The sequence below is a fragment of the Phaenicophaeus curvirostris genome, chromosome Z (genome assembly GCF_032191515.1).
Source record: "Phaenicophaeus curvirostris isolate KB17595 chromosome Z, BPBGC_Pcur_1.0, whole genome shotgun sequence".
Lineage (NCBI taxonomy): Eukaryota > Metazoa > Chordata > Aves > Cuculiformes > Cuculidae > Phaenicophaeus > Phaenicophaeus curvirostris.
In genome coordinates, this window is record NC_091431.1 from 39,754,729 (window position 1) to 39,770,178 (window position 15,450).

At 38.4% G+C, this 15,450-nt stretch overlaps 1 protein-coding gene across 5 annotated transcripts in view; it reads left to right on the top strand.

Moving 5' to 3' along the window:
- The window catches only part of TJP2 (tight junction protein 2), a 70,357-nt gene that overhangs the window by 36,589 nt on the left and 18,318 nt on the right, over positions 1 to 15,450 (top strand). For 2 of the 5 annotated variants that reach the window (XM_069881198.1, XM_069881193.1), the window contains exons 3-8: positions 8,000 to 8,056; positions 10,004 to 10,128; positions 12,418 to 12,520; positions 13,251 to 13,836; positions 15,032 to 15,135; positions 15,297 to 15,450. In XM_069881198.1, the coding sequence (XP_069737299.1) occupies positions 8,012 to 8,056; positions 10,004 to 10,128; positions 12,418 to 12,520; positions 13,251 to 13,836; positions 15,032 to 15,135; positions 15,297 to 15,450 (1,117 nt within the window). In that variant the 5' untranslated portion in view covers positions 8,000 to 8,011. Of the gene's footprint in view, positions 1 to 3,974; positions 4,062 to 7,999; positions 8,057 to 10,003; positions 10,129 to 12,417; positions 12,521 to 13,250; positions 13,837 to 15,031; positions 15,136 to 15,296 lie in introns of those variants that run through there. The other 3 variants (XM_069881196.1, XM_069881197.1, XM_069881194.1) reach the window with 3 other exon arrangements.

Below are 15,450 nucleotides of genomic sequence, written 5' to 3' on the forward strand. Positions count from 1 at the left end.
TTTGAATGGGGAATGCTTTTTCATCACTGTGAATAATTAGAAGAATGCTAGTACAGGAACTGCTGTTATGGGCAGATTATGTGGTGCCCTTCATTACATTGAAGTGTCATTTGTCATTGACATGTCGTGAGCTGGATTAAGTTATATATTTTGAACTAAAAAGCACATAACTTGTCAAAGCTCAAGATCAGCAGAGCTCTTCTGTATATATGCAATCTTTTCCATATCCTTTGGCTTATTTTTTAAACAAGTCTTGTGCAGTAGAAAATCATTATACTGTGAATGTTTTTAGCAGGGCTGAAATGCAAATGAGGCTTAAGTGTATTTGTCAATTAGTATTTTCAGTAGTCAGGTAAACAGTCCTGTTGCCCTTCATCTCCTCAGTTGTGCATAGGACTAGATTCTGGTTCAATTTGCTGCCTGGAAGGCATTTGGAGTGTGGTAGTGCAACAAGAGTTATAAATGAATATAAGTGCTGCCACCCTGCAGTTTTTCCTGGTTTGTTAGCTGGCTAAAAACTCTCACAATGGGAGAAGATTGACCCCTATTTTCCTGTTACAGGGGCCATTTTGATGTGAGACTTCTGTTTGACATAAATGTAGGAAATCTGTGTGTTAGCTTCCTTGCACAACACATTTAAGTGGATAGGCTATTTGACTTGAAGTCAAGAAGCCTAAATTATGCTCCTGGCTCTGCGACTGTCAGTTTTGTTGTTGGGTGTTTTTTAAGGGTAGTTTTTTAACTGCAAACAGAATTTTTAGTGAAATAGTGCTTAGCAGAGAATCGAGTAATGACTGTTAGTATTGTTATTGTGCTGGATTCTAAGCATTCTGGAAAGAAGTAAACTTACTTGTTGTCTCGTAAACATCCTATTTGATGGTTTCTGAGGTTTTCATGCAACTTAAGAAGTAAAGATTGGTCTTCAAATGCCTGGAATAGACATGTTATGTAGCATCTGCTAGTGCTGTTGTAGATAGATTTTACAAATTATAGTAAGTGAATTGTTTAACTTTTAAGTAAAATGATTAAGAAAATTTTTGACATCACTTCCTTTGCATTAAAGCCAGTTCTGCTTATGTTTCTGTGTAATGGCATTCAACTTAGAAAATCTGTGAAGAACAAATAACTAGAAATGTTATGCTAAGTTTATATTTTCTTTAAATATGTCTTTTTAAATGACTCAATTCTTGAGATTATGGCTTTTGGAAAAAATGTTTTTCACACAAAATCTGATAGCACCTGATGAATGCGCTTGTTACGAGCACAATACCTCTGATGTATTAGCAAGGTATTCGTTCTTGTCAGGTAGTTTTGGAGAAAGCAAAGGCTATATAGAATCATAGAATCACCAGGTTGGAAGAGACCCACCGGATCATCAAGCCCAACCATTCCTATCAAATACTAAACCATGCCCCTCAGCGCCTCGTCCACCCGTCCCTTTAACACCTCCAGGGAAGGTGACTCAACCACCTCCCTGGGCAGCCTGTTCCAGTGCCCAATGACCCTTTCCATGAAAAAGTTTTTCCTAATGTCCAGCCTAAACCTCCCCTGAGGTTGAGGCCATTCCCTGTTGTCCTGTCCCCTGTCACTTGGAAGAAGAGGCCAGAACCCTCCTCTCCACAACTTCCTTTTAGGTAGTTGTAGAGAGCAATGAGGTCTCCCCTCAGCCTCCTCTTCTCCAGGCTAAACAACCCCAGCTCTCTCAGCCGTTCCTCATAAGGCCTGTTCTCCAGCCCCTTCACCAGCTTTGTTGCTCTTCTCTGGACTCGCTCCAGAGCCTCAACATCCTTCTTGTGGTGAGGGGCCCAGAACTGAACACAGTATTCGAGCAGCGGTCTCACCAGTGCCGAGTACAGAGGGAGAATAACCTCCCTGGACCTGCAGGTGACGCCATTTCTGATCCAAGCCAAGATGCCATTGGCCTTCTTGGCCACCTGGGCACACTGCTGGCTCATGTTCAGTCGGCTGTCAACCAACACCCCCAGGTCCCTCTCCTCCAGGCAGCTTTCTAGAAAGACTTCTCCCAGTCTGTAGCACTGCACAGGGTTGTTGTGCCTCAAGTGCAGGACCCGGCATTTGGCCTTGTTAAACCTCATGCCATTGGTCTCAGCCCAGCAGTCCAGCCTGTTCAGATCCCTTTGCAGAGCCTCCCTACCCTCCATCAGATCCACGCTTCCACCCAGCTTAGTATCATCTGCAAACTTGCTAAGGGTGCACTCAATGCCTTCATCCAGGTCGTTGATAAAGACATTGAACAGGGGAACCCTGCTTGTGATCAGCCTCCAGCTGGAGTTAACTCCATTTACCACCACTCTCTGAGCCCAGCCATCCAACCATAACTAATAGTTCTCTGTTGGAGGGAAGGGAAAGAAAGGATCATCTGCCCAGCTTATTTCTATGTGAGCTTTTTTCCTCTTCAAAAGCTGTTGTTCCAGTGCAGAGGTACGTTTACTTCTACAGTATATGAATCTTTTTTTTTTTTTTTGTAAACATCCTGCATCCTGATAATATAACTATCTTGATGTTAACAGCCATCTTGATCTTTTAACATGGAGTTGTCCTTCATGTGTGTTTCTCTTTTATAAACCTAAGAGTGGAATTAAAAATAAAATAAAATAAAAGGGCTTCTGCTTTGTGGAAGAGCATTTTTTTATAACTCCTAGTGGATATCTTTTACAGACCATTTTTTTTTTACTTCTCTTCCTTTAATCTGAGTCATTCTTCATTCTGGGAACCTGTTTCTTCAGGACAGTCTGTTGTTTTTGTGAAGGTTGCTGTATTGGAGCCAGGATCCTACACAAAAAGCAGGAAATGCTTCTCTGAATTACAGCGTTTATTGTTAGAAAACTAGATACCACTTTTTTTGAGATGTTGGCTGTATTGTAAAAGATCCATGGATAAATAGTTTCTTCTAATCCTCTAAGATTCTGATCATGATCTACTATGCTATATGCAGATACCTCATGAAAACACTTCAGTTGTAGCCTTTTTACTTCAAAGTGGCTTGAGCATCCTTCCTTACTGCAGAGAAAAAGTCTGGTGAAGGTCTTGCCTCTTCAGTCATTTTTCCCCATGTTGGTTAGCATTGTGTACTGAACTTAGTGTGTGCTCCTATCTGTTCATTGCTTGTGAAACTTACTTGCATAAATCTAGGGGAAAAGTTCACCTAAGGCTTAAATTTCACAGCATTCATGAGATCAAAACTGACCATAGATCAAACTGATAGTGTGACCTGTTTTCCAATAAAGTCATCTATTTGGCTGTATGATTAGCTTATCGTTCTTGTGAATATCTTACTAAATGTTTGAGGGTTGAGGGAGTGTTTGTTAATTGCAGCTGTTATAATTTTGTTTCTCTTTCCCTTTTTGCTTGCTGGAGAAAAGTGCACAGTTCTGCAAGTGTTTATGTGTAATTTTACATGTGCGGTTGAATGGATTATTCACATGTATACAGTTATTTCTGCATAAAAACTTCCTGGATTCAGCAGTTAAATTTTTAAGACTTGATAGAAATGCTATACCACATCAATACTCAAGACAATTGAGTCAAGTGGTAATTTTATAGTGTATATATACTATGTTATAGTCAGAATATGAGTTTTCGAATAATCTGCACTGTGCTTCTTAAGCCTTCTTTCTGTGAAGTTTTGAGTATGTTCCTGATAGGGTGAACCCATATGTGCCTGGAAGAAGAAGAACTGCTACAAATCAATCCGGTTTTGACACGTTTTTTTTTTTTTAAAAAAAGTCATACCATAAGACAGATTCCTGTACTGCTTTTTCCTGGGGTCTCTTAAAGTGAGAGTTATTAAAACTCCTGGTAGAATTCCCTGCTGTGGTTTTGATGTGCTTCTGTGTGAAACTGACGGCCGGATTTGTTTGAGTATGTAGGCCACTATTGTATTAGAATTACATAACCGTGTTGAGTGGTGGAAACAGATGAAAAGACGGGGATGTACCGCATCCCCTCACAGATTATATCCTGCAACAATGAAGACAGCTCAAGCTCTGCAGAGAATGTGGTCACATGCAGTCAAAAAGTTGGGGATTTTGAAAGGGCACGTGAGTTGCTTTTTGTTGCATCTTGCTTCAAGTCTTTTGTTTGCCTTTTTCCCTCCCCTGTGTATTCCTCCCCTCTCCAACTCACTTTTGTAGCCAGATAACTGTTGTGGCAGGTCTTCTGGTTCTTTTCTTCTTTCAGTGTGAAGGAAGTTGTATTCGGTCACCTCTCGGTAGCAAGTAATTGCATAAATCTCTGATGACTGTCAGTGAGAGTTGCAACAGCTGCCTGTTTGTAGCACAGAGATGATTTTAGCACTTTGACTAGTTTCCTGCCAAAGATTCTGTTAAGCAGTCTATTTTGGGTATGTGGAAAGCACCTGTCATTTTGGTATATGAGCATTAGGCAGATTTAAGCAAATCCTGAGGACAGTGTTCTTATTAGAAATGGACTGACTTTAGTCACTAATGAATTTAGACTAGCTAATTACAGTAATTTGCGTTTACTGCAAGTAGCCTGCTATCTGTGAAACCTGGGCGGACTTGCAAAACAGTTACTGTTAATTACTGAAGGTGGGGTTCTTAGTCATTTTGCCTGCCTTTCTTTCTCCCGTGTTCTGATGTGCAACCTTGCAGTGAAATGGCAGTCCTATAAAGGATGCACAGACTGCTCAGGATCTGTTTGTGTTGCGTTACAGATGCAGTATGAAGAAATTGGCAAGGTGATGGAGGCTTTTTGTAACCCATCACTTGATGCATTCAGAGGCCAGGCGTATTACTAGATGGGGCATACAGGAATATTGTGCCTGTAGTGGAGACATCAATATTAGTTTTGTTCAGGTCCTCAGCTCATGATTTATAACATTTGTATTCTCTTTCTCCATCTCAATCTTATCTTCTCCGTTAATCTGTCAGTATGGGTTAGCATCGTGGCAGTGGCAACCAGCAGTACATTTTCTAATGTTAAAGAGATTATTGCTTAGAGATTTAAGGGAGTACAGATGTGTTTTGTGCCTTATGGGCTTCCAAGGTGACCATTCAGTTCTCTGAACTGTGTTACAGGGCCTGCATAGCTTTATCAGTATAGCAGAACTAGTCCTGTTGTCTTGGTAATTACACTGCACAAAATCAGCTTTGCAAGTACATAGTGTACTTCTCTTTGCCAATACAGCATATCCACTGTATGGGAGACAGTTTTGCAGGAAGCAGGTTCTAGAAATGTACTACTTTAACACATACTTATGAATTTAAAAGTTAATTATTTAATTAACTTTTGCTTAATGTTCAGTAACTGTTTGAAGCTAAAGAAAAGCCCCTCATATTTAAACAGAAAGGACCTGAGACAGTCATTGATACTCTGAGGCACTTTTTCTAGGCACAGATGAGATGCAAGATGTTGAGCTTACAGTATCAAGATCTTAATTATAGTGTCTGTAGGCAGTAGTTTCTCTTCCATTCTTATTACTTTTTTTTGTCACCAGATACCATGAGGCTTATTTGTCAGAGTGAAATAAACTTAACCCTGTTGATGGTGCTTTTATTTACTGCTACACAAAGCCTCCCTTCAATTGTGCATGAGATTTTACTCATGCCAGTGCTCATGGGAGGCCTAGTTTTCTGGAAGGAAATTCCTGTAAGCTTGCAAGTGTCATACCCATAAATGTGTTCCAAATATCTGTACTGTGCTTTATTTAGTCCTTTTCCTGTGGTGTTTTACTGAATAAGTATTCATATTCGGGGCCTTCTTCCAGCAAGCAGTGTATTGAAAGACTTGGTATTTACAGTTTCTGGAAGAGTAAGGCAACTGTGCTGCTCTTTGACCCCATGGGTAGTATGCTCTCATTAATTGCAGCCTACTTGCCTTGCTATTTTGCCTGTATAGAGATGGACTCAGTATTCTGGGTACTGGGAGGTAGTGTTGGTAAGAAAGAACTGCATACAGTGCAAACTGAATTTGAATGATGCTCTTGTTACACTTGTAAGCTGTTGAGGCTTTTAAACAGTGAGAAGGATGGAAAATAATTTCCATCTCCCCTGCTTCTACAAAATTTGAACCAACTTGCTTGTTCAAATTTTACTCATGATTTGACTCTGTCTTCCTTTCTAAAAACTTTCTTCAGTGAAGTCAGCTGGAATTTAAATGACACCAAGTCCTGTCCTTAGCACAGATTGGTTTTCTAGTGAGCTTAAAATATATAGAAGAGCAACAGAGGTGGTGTAGCCAAGGGTCAGTAGTAAGTAAAGCGTTAACACATTTTCATAGGTGTCAGATAAGCAAGCCTATTTGCTTCTATTTACCTCTGAATCACAGTAGCTCAGAAGAAATGCTTAGTTAAGGAGTAATTTTTTACTTAAGGGATGTACTCTGTGCAAGGGAATATATGTAATGTGACAGTTCAGTGTGTGCTGGTTGAAAGGTTGGACATGTCAGCTGGTTAAATGGGAGTAACAGGTAAAATAATTTCACCATGTGCTTCAGAAGTGTAATTCACTGGTCAGGAACATGTATGTTTTAATACTAACAGTTACAAATGCCACTCATTCTTGTCTAATCTAGACAAGTAGAAATTTAGAAGTACTTATTTGTATTATTTTTAATATAACCCATCTTCTCCTCTAGGTATTTTAAATTATTTTTTTAATTGGATACAAAAAGTTCTGGAAACTGGAGGGTATTTTTCATTTACTGGGAGAACAGTGCAAATTTAACACTGTTCAATTCTGGTAAGAATGCTGAATGTTTTGTGCATTCCCTCAGGAACTCTGAGCAGGACTTAATTTTTGAGTTTGTTTTTCAGTACAGCAAGTGTGGAATGGAAAATGTAAACCTAATTCCTCTTTGACGTGCTCAAAATCCGCTGGAAGAATACATCATGGGGTTCTTTGCATTTGAGAAACAGCATCATATCTTGCTAAACAGTTGTTTACTGCCAGATTTTTACTCTGGAAATATAGGGGGTGCTTTAAAGTACAGGCATGCCCTTACTATGTTACCTCTGTGTCTATTGTTTTGGAGTTTAGCTGCCAGTAGTCACTTTAACACCTTTAGAAATACCATTAAGTCAAAACAGAGCTTCTGTCTGAACTTTTGCTGAGCAAACTCTTAGCTTGCCAAGAAATAAGATCACTTCTAGTAGTAAAATTGACTAGGACTACAGTTGAGTATGTTCACTCATGTACTCGTGCAATGCCTGGATTTTTCTTGTAAAATGGATGCTGTGCATTTTGAAATGTTTGCAGTGCATCGAATATTGAGGCTTATTTTACAGGACAGGCACTGAAGGGGCTGGCTAGGTATGCTAGGTATGCTATGATGCATCACAGCTGGGTGATTATTCTGTATTATATTTTAAGCTGTGATGTTGGAAAGATTTCAGTTTATATCATGTAAGATAAACTGATCAGTTCAGGATCAGGTTTAACTGGAAATGTGGAAAAAAAATGTTTCTGAGAAGTGACATAGAAATTGATATAGCAGTGATATATAGTGATACACTGTGTTTTCTGGTAAAATTTAATTTCTTGAGGGGAACCTAAGTTATGTAATTCATAGTGGATGAAACGTTTTTCTTAATCACATGAACAAGAAGCAAACAATCTGAAGGCTGGTTTGTTTTGAAAACTGCAGTTTCAACTGCTAATCTTATTGTATACTCGAATGGAGAGGCATTCCTTAAGTATTTTGTGTGTCATTTGAATCAGGGCTATATAGTGCTAGTGTGATCAGAGTTAAATGCTTTTGCTGAACAAGACTTTCCCAGAAAATCAGAATGAGCTGTTAAATTGGTGAAATATGAAGGAATTCTACCACCCAGGACTTATAAATATTGTTTGCCTTTATTTAAAGAAAAATCATTATTAGTTGAAATACACACTTTTCATACTAACTCTCCCAAATCACTAGAATACACGTATTATTTTTATACCTGTGTTTTAATGGGGGTAATTCACATTTAGATAGTAGTATGCTCTGTGTTTTACTAATTGGTTTCTGTTTGCAGCAGGCCCCAGGCATGGAAGAGCTGATATGGGAACAGTACACTGTGACCTTACAAAAGGTGAGTGAATGCCAGTTATATTTTTAGTTTTCAAATATTGAAGCACTGATTTAGTCTAAATATGTTGTATGGTAAATGTTAGCATATTTGAGTGTAGAATAGGATTAATTCGTTGTCCAAATCAGATATGTTTATCATTTTAAAGTGTTACTTGTACAATAACGTGATTCTTTCAATGTTAAGAGTGAATTAACAGTTTAAGTGCTGTATTTGCTACTACTTGATCTTTGTAATGACAGTATAATACTCCACATGCCAGCCACATAACTAAATTTATTATTGAATAACCTTTAAAACATAGCAGTTCCGTCCTATCAAGCAGTTGTGGTTTATTTCCAAGCGTTATAATAATCACTGAACATGATTCCACTCTTTTTGTCTTTTTATATACATACACTTTAATCTTCCAATGTAGAGTCCCATGGAAAATCACTGTGATCAAAACTTCTAAAATACACAGACTGTAGATGTCACTTGTAACAATTGTTCCTAGAAAAGAGAAAGTACTGCATCTCATTATGTAGAGTCCTTTTGAGTTGAAGAAAGGAGACGTCTTGTTTCTGAGTTCTCCAGTGGCTGGGCTGCCACACCACGGGACAGAATGGGTGCTTAGCCAGTGGTCGTGGTCTTCCCAGCTGTTCTGATGATCTGGGTTCAGTGAGCAGCCTGTACTACACTGCTCAAATTTCTTTCACGTTTTCTGCAATTAAATCGACTTGGTGACCCAAAGTAAAATAGGGCAGTTTCCTACACAGCCTGTTTTATGTGCTAAAATGTTAAGAAAGGATTGTTTTTCAGGTGGCACAGGTAGACAGGAGAAAAATTGCATAAGCAGACGTTACTGAAATGCTGGAAGTCACAGGAAGGTCTTGTGTGTGAGCATTACTTCTTTGCCTCAGAGACAGCCTTGTATTCCTGAAGTGGCAAAGGGCTATTGGTCTTTCTGCATCAGCCACTACCAATGGATTTTACCATTATTTTTGAATTCTGCATTGTTTTGGCTTGAAGCGTCCAACAGTTTCCTGTAAAAGTAAGACACAGCGAGTGAAGTGCTGTTTAAAAAAAACCCTTTTTTTCCGCCTCAAATAGCCACTTAATATAGGTATTAGTGGAACAGGACCTGGCATGTGATGAACTACACACACTGAGTTGGGGCAAAAGCACCATTTCAATTTGTTGAGTTACTTTCAGACTATGTTAAAACATTTTGTTTCAATGTGACAAAATATATATTTTGCAGTGATAGGAGGTCTGTCTGTGAACCAGCTGATAAAATTAAACCTGTGTCTTTAAGAAGATGTATGGTTTTGTACAGATTGTCTTATCTGCGGTTCAGTTACACTAACAGTTCTCAGGCCTAGTGTTGTAGACAAATGTCCTTCACGACCTGTTAAATATTTTCCTGATTTTATGAAGGCTGTCTTGGGGCTTTTCTGGGTCTGGTATTTTGAGGACGGCAGTTTTGACATAAATTATATATTTCATTTAGCTGATAGTGAGAGAGGATAGTTTTAGAGAGTTCACAAGTTCTCTGCTTTTTTGTAATTTTTTTGTAAGTAGTTATTACAAATAGATCACAGTTACAATGAAGGTGAGATCCTCTTGCAGTTTCCTAAACATTATTAACAAAATAGATTTATCCAACAGTAAATTTGGTATGACTAATCAGTGCGATAGTGGAGCAAATTGCAGCCTAAGTGGGTGAGTCCTTTGCTTAATTACTGACCATCACAGGGCTGTAGACTGAGATTTTGGAACACCAGAATGTGTCATCTTGTTACATGGATTTATAAACCCATTTCTGCAACTCTCTGCTTGCAGCTATCATATTTTAAATATTATCTAGGTACAGTGCCATCACAAGAACTTTCATGTTGCTCTTCTTTCTACCTGTCAAAATGCCTATGGATTAAATTGAGTTTTGTTGTATTTGTTTTTGTTGTAAAGGATTCAAAACGAGGATTTGGGATTGCAGTTTCTGGTGGAAGAGATAACCCTCATTTTGAAAATGGTGAAACATCAATAGTCATTTCAGATGTTCTTCCAGGTGGTCCAGCAGATGGATTACTTCAGTAAGCAATTTCTTGTTTCTGTGTTTGGCATACTCTGAGGGGCATGGGTGCAGAATATGGAAAACCTTAGACAGGATTGATTGAAATCCTAATAATAGAAATCACTCAAGATTTGATGCCCTCTTGAAAAACTAGGTGTTTGTATGAAATTAAGAACAAACAACGAAATCTATGTGGAGATATCTTTATTTGCTATTTTGTAAGAAATCAAATTTCAGTGTTGTTGAAATTTTTTTGTAGTTAAATATGTTTCTCTTAAGATTGCATTTCTTTTAAAGAAATAGTAGAAAAACTCAACATTTTAAAACATTCTCCCCTGTTCTTCATCTAGGAAATGCATTTAGTGATCAATCATTAGTTTTCAAGAGAGTGGCTTAAGTCAGCACAGAAAAGGGTCTTCGCTTCTAAGGTGTCAGGAACAATAATAGGGGAAAGAAGAGAAACAAAAGTGTTTGCTAAGTATTTATTTTATATTTTAAAGGAAAAAATGTGGAAATAAAGTGTTTCTGAAATCCTCCTGGTAACATCATCCTTTGTGAGGCAACATCTGTCATGGACAAGTAATTCTGCAGGCTGAGATGAATAGGTTCTAGCCCACTGCTGACCAGTTTTCCATTGTTTGACCTGAAGTACCTGATGAGGACTAGACAATTTGGAAGAATGCCGAAGTTCTGCAGTAATAGTAGTTCAAAGGAATAGATATTGGCAGTTTTAGCAAACGTTAGTTGTTTGTGAGGTAATGAAAAGGCTGGCATGTGAGTAATTATTGAAAGACTGGATAAAAGCATTATTGTGAAGCAAGTAACAGACCATTCTCAACATAAACATACAAAGCCTTTGTTTTATAGCAGTGATCCCTGTTCCATAATCATCTGTCATTTGGGGATAAAATAATGTCTACAAATTATGTAAATTGTAGGTAAATTGATGATAACAAGGCAAAACCAAGCAATTTGAGTGTATTCAGGTAAAACATGTTCTGAAGAAAACTGAACGCAAAGCTGTTCCTCCAACAAACCAAGGAGGATAGGCCTAATCTTCAATGTGTGTGGGAATTATAATCATGCAATCTTTTTCAGGGTAAACTGAGCATAAATGTATGGGAGCTCTTGATGTAGTGTTACAACGTTTAGTTTGATACCATCTTTGAAAGTCTGGGTTGTGAAGAGAGCTGTTTTATTGCTCACATAAAGCCCAGATGAAACCGATACTGGAATAGAGTGTGTTTTTCTGGCATACTCATTCATTAAAAGGCATTGGAATGGTATGAAAAGAGGCACAAAAATCAGTGAGGAGATAGAGAAAGTGCCTTACAAAGAGAAGCTTAGGGTATGTAATCTTCTTATTTAAAAGAAGATTGTAATGTGACTTGATTACTGTGAGAAGAAAGTAATAGGTGCTGAAAATTTCTTTTATCTAGAGAAAATGGAAAGGTAACCAGTCATTGGTTGAGATAATGCTCTGACTGTAGGGTTACCAACTGAGTAGTCACAAGAGTAAACTAATATGAGGAGTGTAGGTTTTGTTTGTTTGTTTGTTTTTTAGTATCCTACACTTTTTATGTTGAAAGGAGTGCCTTACTGGAAGGTATGTCTTTTAATTAATCATGTGTTATGGTCCTGTCTCCTGGAGGTGACTGAGTTAAGTCTTAATGGCCTGTTTGACATGCAGGAGGTCTGAATAAATAGATTAGTAATTTCTTTTGGCTTGTATTTTAGGGCAGGCAGGGCTTTTTGAGCATTATAGTTTGGTTAGGTTCCTCCCACCCCCAGTCATCTTTCTTCAGAGTAGGTGGATTCTGAATGCCATTCTCCTAGAACAGTGTACTAGAGGGTACTTGTCAAGATTTGTTTGGATACTGCTGTAGCTGCAGCACTTTGAAGCTCTCTTGAAACTGTTACATTGGTGTGAAAAATATCTTGCACTAGATGTGAAAGACTAGGTGTTCTAAAAAAAAAAAAGAGAGAAGCTTTAATGGTCATCACATATTCTCTGAAAAAACAAAGTCTTCTTTGACATTATAGCAAGGTACTTAGGTTGGACATAGTGGATGTACAAAAATATACACTGCTACCCAAAATCTAACTTCTAAACATCCTGAAAGCTTCTTCTAGTATTCAAGTGTTATGTTTGTATAACAAACACAGGTTTTAAGCAAAACTCCCTATTAAAATCAATGAAATCCATAGGTTTCCCCTGACAATAACAAACGAAATTTTGTTCTGTTTTTTTTCATGAAGACTTCTCTTAAATATGATTTTTTTTTCTTCCCTCCCCCCCGGCTTCCAGAGAAAACGACCGAGTGGTCATAGTTAATGGGACCCCAATGGAAAATGTTCCACATTCTTTTGCAGTCCAACAGCTTAGGAAAAGTGGAAAAGTGGCCACCATTGTAAGTAAATTACAAATGTATTCACTCTGCAGCAGTATGTACCCATATGACCAGTCAAGATTTTGGTTTTCTTCTGTGAAATGTGTTGTAAATGTATAAAGAAAAGCAAGCTTTTCCGTAAGAGAGTGTACAAAGTGAATAAAACAAAGCATAGTCATAGTTTCTACAGGTGAAACAAATGGAAATTTAACAGCAGTATCACAAAGTTATCCTGTTGAAAAACTGGGAATAAAATAAAACTGGGAATATGTATGTCCTTGGTCTTTACCGAAAAATGAGCAATAGTCAGAAAAAACTGAAGTTATATGAGGCAAATGACATCCTGCATACACAGACCTTGTCCAAAAAATTGCTGTCCAGGTTGGCTTTCATTAGTTTAGAGAGGCATCTACAATTCTCTTTCAGGGTCTTGACACATTTTTTAGAAGTCATCTAGAAAAAGGAGGAATTCATTCATTACTTGCACTCTTGCAGAGGTGAAAGAATGTGATTGTTGATCTGTTGTTTGGTTTTTTTTTAGTCTCCTACTGTTCATTGTCCTTCTGATTACTAATATTTCTTCTGCTCATCTAAATATTTTAATTCACTGCTTGTTCCATAATTAGAACATTGCTCTTTTATTTCCCCCCCAAACCACTATTTGAAGTGTGAAGACTGTGCATCTGTTGAATTTCATATTCTGACTATTGGAGTGTTGGTTTGTTTATTTGGTTTGTATTGCATCAAACAGGTAGTAAAAAGACCAAGGAAAGTGCAGGCTGCTGCGCTGAGGAGAAGCCCTTCCCTTGATTATGAGGACAGGGCTTTAGATGTCATGGATGACCATGCAGAGTTTGATGGCAAAAGTGCTCGAAGTGGCTATAGTGACAGAAGCTGGCATGCTGGTAATGGAGGGCGCAGCCAAAGCTGGGGAAACAGCCTGGATCAGAGCTATAGAGATGAAGATGACAGAGGGCGTAACCGAAGCAGAGACCATGGTCGGGAATGCAGCTACAGCCATGATCGCAGTCGTGGCAGGAGCATTGACAGAAGCTTGGATCGAGACTATAGAAGAGATCGGAGCAGGGGAAGAAGCATTGACAGAGATGGTGGCTATGGCTATGAACAAGACTACAGAGGAGACTACAGCTCACCCAATTATAGTTGTGGAGCTCAACCTAATCCCAGATATGGGAGGGAAATGAGGAGTCAAAGTCGGGACAGGCTTTGTTCCCGAAGTCCTTCGCCTGAAATACGCTATCAACATGAGTACCTAGGACCACAGGATGAGAATGGACCGATTAGTGTTCTCTTAACAAAAGGCAGGCATAATGAAGGTAGGTATAGTAAGGGAGGAAGGGAATTGACTTTTAATATGTGTTGTTTTTGTTGGGGAGAGAGAGGAGCTTAAATATTTTGTGCTCTTAAAGGTTAGATGTTGCATTTCCTAAAGGATTGCTTATGTTGTTCTTTCACTCTTGTTGGCTGGTTTGAGGTGCTTTTTCCTTGAATTTCATCGTTGAACAAAGAACCATCGGCCGACATTATTTAATTCTTTTCAAGCCACTATGTACTTTGATTTTCTATTTTCTCTGCCCTGTTTTTCTGGTTCTGGTGGGAAAGATGGATCTGATAGTGATTCAGATTACACTTGGCACATTTACAAAAGGGTTGGCTACAAAGGGTGAAGTGTAGACTCTACCTTTAGTAGTGCAATTACTTCTACTCTTCAGTATAATTAAATTAGTTCCAAGGTTTGTTTGGTTCTGAATGCTCCTTCCTCCTCCCCTGCATACAATGTTTCCACTCATAAAGATAATGCAGATAGGTATACAAATAAGAAGATTTTTGAAGTGTATTTGAGAAGTTTTATATCTAGCCAGTATTCTGTAATAGTTTCTGCTGTTCATATGGATGCTCCGCAGACTTGCTCAAAGGTGGTGATCTTTTAAAGGAGGTAATAGTTTCTTTCCTCTTCTGTTCTAGGATGTGCATGTTTTAAGAGTATTGCCTTTCTTTTTAATTAGCAAATATACCAATCCAAGTAACATGGAATAAACGGAAAAAAAGCGGGATGAGGAGTAAAAAAAAAAAAAAATCCTTTGGCTGAAACAACCAAGACACTTGGTGAGATACAGATAGGACAAAGCCAGCATGGAGCAACTAGTGAAAAACCTAACTCTTCTTTTAGTGGTTTTTGACCCTCTTCCCTTTCTACACACTGCAAAATATAATACAGAGAGAGGGTCTTGTCCAGCATGTTAATGAGCACCTCCAGAATGAAGGCATTGTTTTGCTATTGAAGGAGCAGACTAATGATCCATTTGTGATTTGGTTTTGGACTGCTGTTTGTTCTTGCTATGGTGACAACACAGAAATAGGATGTTAGCTGAGGGTTAAGTGGATTTACTAGGTCCACATTTTTTTTCCTCATGTTGTTATGTGATGTGCTGCATGTAAACTGTGTAGTTCAAAAAAAAATCTATGCTCACTCCTCTTCTAAACTACAGTGGATTATTTCCCTAATTCCAGAATATGGTCTCCGGCTTGGAAGTCAGATCTTCATAAAAGAAATGACCCACACTGGCCTAGCAACCAAAGATGGCAACCTTCATGAAGGGGATATAATTCTCAAGGTTTGTTCTAATTTTACTGCTACAGCTATCAGTTTAGCAGGCACTTTTGTAGTGGTTATTTTGGAGTAAGTCGTGTTATAATAAAAGTTCAGTATTAAACTTGTGCACAATATGGACTTGTTTATTTACTTTTAGTGTTGTTATTGCCTTTTTATGTCCAGATCAATGGTACAGTGACAGAGAATATGTCTTTAGCTGATGCCCGAAAATTGATTGAGAAGTCACGGGGAAAGCTCCAGCTCGTTGTCCTCAGGGACAGAAAGCAGACACTGCTGAACATTCCTTCATTGAACGACAGTGACTCTGAAATGGACG